Below are 9,773 nucleotides of genomic sequence, written 5' to 3'. Positions count from 1 at the left end.
TCTTCAACCAAACAAAGAGGTAAATATATTCTCTCATGGAATTTTTTATATTTTAAAAATAGTTTTTATTATTGATAAAAGAATGTTCTATTGGTTAGGGTCGTTCTTGACATATTCTAGTTTTGGGTGATAGAAATAAAACTAAGGGTAGTAAATTATCAAAATTAAGATTCTTAGCAAAAATAAATAAATAAATCACTCGAAATTTATATTATATTTACCAATGTTATATGACGACTACACTAGATGGTTTGATCAGTCTAATCTCTAACTAGACTCGAAAATGACTTTGTTTCATAGTTTTAGTCGAATGAGGAGTTAGACCACTTTAAAGCGGACGAAATCTAGTCCAAACATAATAAATCTGATTAAATCAGAGTATTCTGAGAATTGAATCATATAAATCAATTAAAATACAAAATGAACATTACTATAATGTTGTTTTATTTTTGTCCAAAAAATTAGAAAAAGTAGCAACTACGGTAATATCCATTAATGTGGAATTAAAGGATTAAATGTAGGTAGTTAATAAAAATTGCAGCCCTATTCCAACCATAGGTCTAAATTTAGCGTGTTGACCGGAACATATACGTAGGATAAGTATCCATTTTTTTGCTATCAAGTGTAAGAGAAGCTTCAGTGTTTAGATGACTCATTCAACATTCAATAATAGAAAGGATACTGATTTGAGGAATTCACAGCGAAATATTATATGATTAGGATATTTGAGAATAATTGTTAGATATGTTTTTGTCCAAGCTGGATTTTCAACCTTCCGTTGAATAATTGAACGACCTTTATGCTACTTTACAAATTTGTTTTATAAGTTAGTAATTTGGACTATATACTTCATATTTCAACTATAAACTGTTATGTTGATGTTAACCTTTTTCTCTGTAATCTGTGGACTAATCAAACGCCAAAGAAAATAAATCTGCATGCTGATTAATCTTTTCGTCCTACACAAGCGTGTTGAGAGCACTTCATGAATAATCGATATAAAATATATCCTTAGTGACACGTTTTATTTATTATTTTTAATACCAAATGCAAAATTTAAATTGGCATATCATATATATTATTTCTCTTACAAAAAAAAATATAAATTGATATAAATAGAATGCCATTTAACTTGGTGGTAATGAATTGTCAAATTAAACTTTAATTAATTTGGTAAAGCCAAGATAACTTACTAAGAGATAAACATCTTCCAACATTTATTTTTCTATTCACAATATATACTCCATTTGGTTTAATTATAATTATAATTTGATTCTCAAAGTAGCTTGCACATTTTGGCACAAATAGGTTTGGAATGTTAAGTGATAGATGTAATTATTATAGTAGATTTACATTTGAAATATATTTTTTTGGAATTCCAAACACATGCTACCCAAAAATTCATATTTTCATTGAATATTGCTTATTTTCACAATTTTTCATTATAATAAATAAAATACTTTTATCTTTCATTTACTCTTTAGTTATTTATTATACATATCTGGAATGATACATTAGAAGGAGACAAACAATAAATACTACTGCTACGACATGTAATTCAAATGTGTGAAAATATAAAAGCATGTGAAAACAAGGAAACACATTTATTACTTTGAAGTATGTACGAATTACTCATTTTTTATCAGTCACCAAATTAAAATGTGAATTAGATTTATATTAACTTTACATTTTGACATAAAAAATATGCTCCCTAAAAACAATACACATGAAATTAGAGAAGTATTTTTTTTATTATTTTCATCTCTCATTCACTTTTTATTTGAGATTGAGATTTTCACTCACCCGAAAATGATAAAGAAAGTTTTTATTTGAACACGATTGAAATTTTATTAATAAGAAATTTGTTTAACGCTACATCTAATCCTTTTTTTCTCCATAAGACTATTTTGGTAGATTGTGAGTGTCATTAAATTTGTGAGTGTCATTACATTGGTCTAACAGTATAATTTTCTGTTAGACTTTAAAATGATTATGAGTTTGATATTTTGAAAGTGATATTTATTGAGAGTGCCAATCACATACCCTAAAAAATTAGTTTATGGGTGAGGAGATATCTTTGATAATATCAAAAAAATTTGTCAACAATTATATGTTTTTTTCTAAATTATCCCTCATTAAATGGAGTTAGTCATTTTCTTCCACTATTTTTTGGTAGAATTAAATGTATCTTCTAAGCCATTGGCAAAGGAACTAATATCTTATTAATCAGAATTATTTCTATTACTAGAGAGAAGTTCCTGTTTTCCTTTTATTTTCAGTGGCAAAACTATAATTTTATTGTATATAAAATGATATAAATATTATATCATATTATTCTTTCAACTATTTATCTCTCCATTACCAGAAATGATATCTACTCGTATCGCGTGATTATGATTATTCTTCCCTAGTTGATAAAACCATTACTTTAATCAGCTTTAATTTCATGCAGATGCATCTTTACTTATAATGTTAGTTGGGCGGTCGGCAATAAAATTGAACTATGAAAACCGACATTTGGACGCGGTTTCGCCGTCCTTCCTAACTTTACAGGTTCAGAATTTATGTGCGTGTTCAAACCATCTTCTCTTACTTTCTTATTCCATTTAAATGCGTACTATGTGCTTTTGATATACATTTATACACCTGTAAAATATGGCTCATAATTCTCTAGTGTAATATATTTGCAGCTGCTTCATTTTTTATTTGATGAATGCCAGAACAACAATTTACATGCATAACAACATCCTTCAATACACCCCAAGATTCAGTAAGTGAAATGGGTTTGTCATAGATATATCATATACTTGGCTAGCTGAGAATGAACATGTATTACTGATTATGTATGTAAATACTTAGATATACCATATCATATAGTTTAATGAAAATAAATAGAGATGACCACATGAAATAGACTATTAGTAGTGTCATGCTCACATAATAATAACCGGTCTTCATTGTTTTCCTTATGCATGGGTTACATACTTCTTTAAACAAACATTTCAATGAATATATATATATATATATATATATATATATATGTGTATATATAATCATGAAAGTAACTAACAGCAGGAAATTAAAATAAACTAGAGTGAGACTATATATATATATATATAATATAGAAGGGAATAGATTCAAACTTACTCCTCATCCTAGTCATTGATTCTAAGGAAATCTAATGGTTTAAATTAGTGAGTAGATCTAAAATATTAAATGTCCATAAAATTGATGGTCGAGATGAAAAGTAAATTTTAAAAACTTACTCTTAGAGTAAGTGAATCCACACTCAATATAGAATTATAGATATTGATGCAGGACATAAGAGTTTGCAATTTTGGTTAAGTCATTCACTCACATTTCTTATGATTTGGATTTAGTTTTCAGGTTCACCTAGTTGATGGACATACAATATGTAAATTGGACTATAAACCTTTGTCGAAGTTGGTGATCTTGCCTAATTTTAAATCATAAGAATAAAAGTATAATTTGCTTCTTCAAAGTGTACCATCCATTTCACTCTTCCTAGCAGGCTCAGAAGTACAAGAAGAAGCTCCAAATTGCATTGAAAATTGAACAAGCTCTTCTTGATTTTGTTGAGATACAAGTCCAGAAGATGATGATGAACAAGAAGAGACAGCTGATGAAGGACAATAAAAAACAAACATATCACTACAATAGAAACAAGGCATAGCAACAATTATTGAATGAAGTTGTTGTTATTCTCACTCTCTCACCTCCATGAAGTTGTGAAGGACTTGAATAATTTGGAGGGTGAGGGTAAAAATTTTCGGTGGTTGAGACAAATTGAGTGTTATTAGTAATAGGGACCCTTTCAGGGAAATTGAGCTTAGCTTTGCAACCTTTGAAACTAAAAGCAGCTTGATCATATGCAAGTGCAGCAGCTTCAGCTGTTTCAAAAGTTCCAAGCCAAACCCTCACTGCTTTCTTTGGATTTCGAATTTCTGCTGCCCATTTCCCCCAAGGTCTGTGCCTCACTCCTCTGTAGTGTCTTCTTCTTATGTTCCCTATGATTCAAATCATCACACCCACACACACATGTATGTTCAAAATTAAGAAGAACTAAAGTTTGTATTTTCAAAACAAAGTTTACCTTAATTTTTTAGTATAAAGGAGAAGAACTAAAATCAATAGAGTAGTTTATACAAATTTATATTGTGCTATGACATACATAGTGTAAGATCCCAAAACGTAGGTCCATGAAAAGTGATCATTTTACTATGATGAGTTTGACGTAATAATAAGGTTGTTATTTAGTGATTATGAGGTCACAGTTTCAAATCTTGAAAACAGTCTTTCCGCTTATAGGGGTAAGGCTGCATACATCTACTCTCTTTAGGGTTTGCTTGCGCGAGTTAAGTTTTGGAGAGGAAGAAAGGGAAATGGGAGGCTTGAGAGCTATGAAATACACTGATGAGATAACTCTGAAGCTTTCCATTTCCCTTCATTCCCCTCCAAAATTTAACCTACAAAAAGACACTTGAACCCCACAAAAAGGAAGCCTCCTTGACTAAGCCACAATTTATATATAGATAGGGACATACCTTGATCTTGAGATGGTTGGGATTGTTGAATCTCTGATGATGTTAATGAATCTTTTTCATGCACTGAATTTTGAGTGCCACCAATGACTTGAACAAGTGCTGAGACCATGGCTGACATGTCTTTCTGTGACCGATTAGAGTAAACTGGGAATAGCTGCTCCTTTTCTTCATCACCTCCTTCCATGTTTTCAACCCACTTTAGCTATTTATTATTTGTTAACTTTGATCAATGGTTTCTAAGTATTAACCATACAAACATCTTTCTTATTATGCTATGTAATATAGGAAAGAAAGTAAACAAAACAAAAATAGAGCTAGGATGAGATAAGAGGGGAAGCAACTAGGGCTTTGCTTTAGTGACTTTTAAGCAGAATCAAGAAGAACAAAAAAGTCTTCTGATTTTTAATTTCTTCCTAGCATTGTCATTTTCAAATGTTAATTTTTTCAATGATTCTGGCATTTTTTAATTCAATATCTAATATTTTATATGTTTTTTGTGGTGGTATTTTGTCTTATTTTTTATGGATAAATAGATTATCTGCATTCATTATCTCACATTTGATGTGAAATTAAAACTAGCTTAGCTAATTATATGTATTAAAATGCTATGAAGTATACGCCTAAAACTATACTATAAATATAAAAAGAAATTATTTTTATACCATGAATCCAAAGCTAACTTGTGTGTGGTATGTCCTTCATGGACTATAATATTCAAAAAAATATAGGGTATGGGATGGGAATCATATTTGTGTCTTACGATATTAGAAAATTTTATTCAAATGAAAAAGAAAATAATAAAAGCAGAAAATAATATTTTAATATTATATTGTGAAAATTTGATTAGATATGGACATAGAAACGAAAAAATTTCTGTGACTGAGTATCGTCGAACAAAAGATAATTATTTATTAAAAATTAAGAAAATTAAAGTTATATATGAGAATCAGATCTTAATGGGAATTGTGACTCTAGCTAATTCCAAAAGCACTTCCAAACATAAAAATTAGATTGTCAAAGTTAACTCCAATTTGGAGGATTAATTAATTTCATGCTCTAAATTTCTTATGTGAAATACACTTACAATACGTTTGAAGTCAACCATAATTTAACTACTTCATTCATTAATTAGGTAATGGTTAGCAAAGTCATCATAAATTTTAATAAGATTATATGTAACATTCAACATTTGTAAACTAGTAGTTAAAATTTTCAATATTTCTTAAAGGGATTGCGATCTTAAAATACATATTACTTAAATTGTACAAATTTAATGTTTAGAAAAAAACTATTTTTGTCTGATTCTTTCATTAAAAATTCGCTTGCTGCATGTTTGTTATAGTTTTAAGAGTTTAGACCAAATTTCAAACATATATTCCTTGGGTCAAAATAAATTGTTATTTTTAGAAGATAATAATATAAAATGTAAAAATACCTCACAAAAAATTTGGTCTACTAGTTAGGGTATAAATTAAACCAAGCAAAAAAAGTCAAAGTTTAATCTCTGAAAGTGACACTTCCTAATAAGGCATATGGATTCTGGAATATCCTAAATGAAAATAAGATATAAATGAAATATGGTGAAAAAGAAAAAAGATATAAATGTAAGAACATGATTGTAACTAAGAGGGAGGTGAATTAGTTGACTTAAAATTATAGTAACTTTTTCTGCAAAATGTAAGAGTTAATGTGCAGCGGATAATATTGAAGAAAATAAACAAGTATAACTTAAAGAGGAAAGACAAAGGAGAGTACACAAGTATTTTATACTGGTTCACCTTCTTGTCCACCGAAGGTTACGTCCAGTACTCTTACAGCACAAAAGATTTTCCACTAAATATTAAGAGTTGTAATTAAAATATCTCACCCCGAGATCTCTCTGTACCTTACACACTCACTAATATTTATACCTTGGAAAAACACTTTTCCAAGTCACTCTATCCCCTTTCTATTCACATCCTGTGAAAGAAAGATTGTTTGCAATGAATGAAAAATTACAACAATGGCTTTAGATTGCCTTTACACGTATGAAATATTATATCACTTACAATCCAATCAACTTTCTTTATATGCTTAGTAATAATGCCCTTTAAGTTTTTAAAACTTTGAAACACTTTACTTCAAGCAACTCAGAAAAATAGCTTTGAAAGTTTGAGTTCAAGTTGCTTAGAAGCACAGAAAATTATTTCAGAAAAGTGTAGGAAAGTTGTGAGAAAAAGTGTGAAAGAGTTGTTAAAAGAGTTGTTCTCATTGTGAGTTCTAAAGCCTTTAAATAGGCTTTCAAATCACCCATTGTGCCTTTATGAAAGAGCAGAAATTGTTTGGAATGAAGGCACTTCGTTTGGGATAAAAACTCTTGAGTTTCAAATCTGAAAAATTGATGTAACAACACTCAGTAATCGATTACAGCATTGAGTAATCGATTACCCAAATGTTCTGTCCAACAGTGATTTAAAATTCACTTACAGTAATCGATTACAGCAATTTGAGTAATCTGTTACTCAGTAATATGTTACTCAAATACAGTAATCTGTTACTTAAATACAGTAATGAATTCCTCTAATCAGTTTTAAGTTGGATAACTCTTTTTCTCACACATGTAACTTGGTACTTGAATGAAGTAACCTGTTACACATTATTTCAAAAAATGTTTTAAGTATTTTTAAAGTGTTTAATTATTCTTTAAAAATGGTTTGAGCATTACTACTTTGCATAAGTAAGAGTTTTAGGATAGAAGTACCTATAGAGACTTAATCTAATTATCTTGAAGTTTTAATCTTCTTTGTCTTCATAAGTATTTTTCCTTTTCTTCTTTTTTGGTGATGTTAGTGTCTTCATCAAAACCGTGCCAATGTCAGGAGCGAAGATCTTCTTCACAATCTCCCCATTTTTGATGATGACAAACCAATATCTTCTTGATAGTGTAGTTTTTTGAATTCTCTGAGAGTAGCATACTTTGCGATATATCTTGACTTGTCTTGAGTATGCTCCCCCTATCTTGTATGCTCCCCCTTTCATTTGGAGTTAAGCGCCTGGAATAAATTTTGACAGAAAATACACTCTCCCAACTTTTCTCTCCCTTTTGACCTCATCAAAAAGTAGAAAAGCCAAGAGTCCAACACAAGATATATAGCATATATAGCATGCATGATGTATAACACAATAGATATAAAATTAATGTAGTGACTAGATAAGATGTTTCAATCAAAATATCAGGAATGGAATAATAAAGCATAAGACATCATAATGTAATTTGTCCAGAAGTATGCAACAATAACTCAAAAACAAACAGCAACTAAGTAACAATTTGTCCGAGATTTTAAAGTAGAATAACAAGAAAATTCTAATAGATATACTAAGATTCAGGCTTCGAGTTATCTTCATCTATATCCATGTTTTCCATCCTAGAGGATTGCATTCCAAAGTTGTTGTTCCTTGACTCCTTTAAGTGGTTTTGGAGCGTTGTTTCTTTGATTTAGAAGATGAAGCCATGGATTTGAGATTTTAGGTTTTTGGGTTTTTGGAGAATTTGGGGTTTTTTGATTCAAGCCACTAATCACGAAAATGGTTGGTTAGAAGTTTTTAAAATCGAGAATGTGATATGAATGGACACAAAAATCACCCAAAACGGATCAAAAACAAGATTTTTAGAGGTTGGGGAGCTTTGAGAAGAAGAGAACACGAGTTGAGTGAAGAAGATGAGTTGAAAAATGCAGAAATTATATATAACAGCACAGAGTAATCGATTACCCTCTTTGAGTAATCGGTTACTCAAAAATAAATTTTAAAATTTTTCAAACAACAACTTTGAGTAATCGATTACTCACTTGGGGTAATCGGTTACTGAAACTTGTTGTTTTACCCTATAATCGGTTACTCTCCAGTGTAATCGATTACTTACCCCAGAAAAACTTATTTTTAGGCAAAAATAAGCTATGAAAATGATTTTTAACCCAAAAATTTAAGTTTTTGAACACAAATAAACATATTTAAGATCAAGTAGGCATGAGATAATAGTAATGAAGCAAACATATAATCATATAAGCATGTTAAGACAGGTAAGCTTCATCAATAATGCTTAATTCAAGTCTAATTTTGTAAAAATGTTCTTTTGCCAAGGGTTTAGTGAAAATGTATGCAAGTTGATTATGATTGTCAACAAATTCTACAGATACATCTTTCTTTTGAACATGGTCCCTTAGGAAGTGATGCCTTATATCTATGTGTTTGGTTGTAGAATGTATAATGAGATTCTTTGTAAGGTTTATAGAACTAGTATTATTACATTTCAGCGGAGTTTTCAGCGGAGTGCAGCCTAAGTCTAAGCCATAATCTCGTAATTGTTGCTTAAGCCACAACATTTGGGCACAACAACTACCTGCTGCTATATATTCAGCCTCAGCAATGCTTAGTGCAACACATGCTTGTTTCTTGCAAGACCAAGAAACTAAAGCATTACCTAAAATGTGACAAGTACCACTTGTACTTTTCCTTTCGGATTTACATCCGGCAAAATCTGAATCCGAATATCCAACCAATTCATAAATACTTCCTTTTGGATACCATAGTCCAACTTCAGTTGTATCTATTAGATATATCATAATTCTCTTAATAACAACTAAATGTGATTCTTTTGGTTTAGACTGATAACATGCACACAGATATACACTAAACATGATATTAGGTCTACTGGCAGTCAAATAAAGAAGAGATCCGATCATACCTCGACACTTTGATATTTCAATACTTTTTCCACTTTCATTGGTATCTATGTATGTGCTAGATCAGGATTAGCTATTGGCTTGTAGTCATCCATATCAAATCTTTTTAGTAAATCCTTGCAGTACTTGGTTTGACTCACAAAAATGTCATTATCAAGCTATTTGATTTGTTGTCCAAGAAAGTAATTTAACTTTCCCATCATGGACATTTCAAATTCTCCTTGCATCAATTTGCCAAATTCACTACACAAATTTTCATTAGTAGAACAAAAAATAATATCATCTACATAAATTTGAACTAGTAAAGTATGATGATTTATTTTCTTTATAAATAGAGTAGTGTCGACCTTTCCTTTGGTAAAACCTTTTTCTATCAAAAAAGTTGTTAGACGATCATACTACGTTCGCGGAGCTTGCTTTAGACCATAAAGGGCTTTCTTTAATTTGTAGACATGAGAAGGATGTTTGTAATCTTCAAAACCAGGAG

At 30.1% G+C, this 9,773-nt stretch overlaps 1 protein-coding gene across 1 annotated transcript; it reads right to left on the bottom strand.

The window, feature by feature from the left end:
• Positions 1 to 3,628: 3,628 nt before the first annotated feature.
• Positions 3,629 to 5,049, bottom strand: LOC109340176 (ethylene-responsive transcription factor ERF114-like). Its single transcript, XM_019577767.1, has 2 exons — positions 4,566 to 5,049; positions 3,629 to 4,028 (listed from the first exon to the last, which is right to left on the bottom strand). Exons 1-2 carry the CDS (start codon positions 4,747 to 4,749, stop codon positions 3,673 to 3,675), a joined length of 540 nt encoding a protein of 179 aa, XP_019433312.1. The 5' UTR covers positions 4,750 to 5,049; the 3' UTR covers positions 3,629 to 3,672.
• Positions 5,050 to 9,773: the final 4,724 nt, after the last annotated feature.

Source organism: Lupinus angustifolius, unplaced genomic scaffold (assembly GCF_001865875.1).
Source record: "Lupinus angustifolius cultivar Tanjil unplaced genomic scaffold, LupAngTanjil_v1.0 Scaffold_146_50, whole genome shotgun sequence".
NCBI classification, from domain to species: domain Eukaryota; kingdom Viridiplantae; phylum Streptophyta; class Magnoliopsida; order Fabales; family Fabaceae; genus Lupinus; species Lupinus angustifolius.
This window is presented reverse-complemented; position numbering and strand designations above follow the sequence as displayed.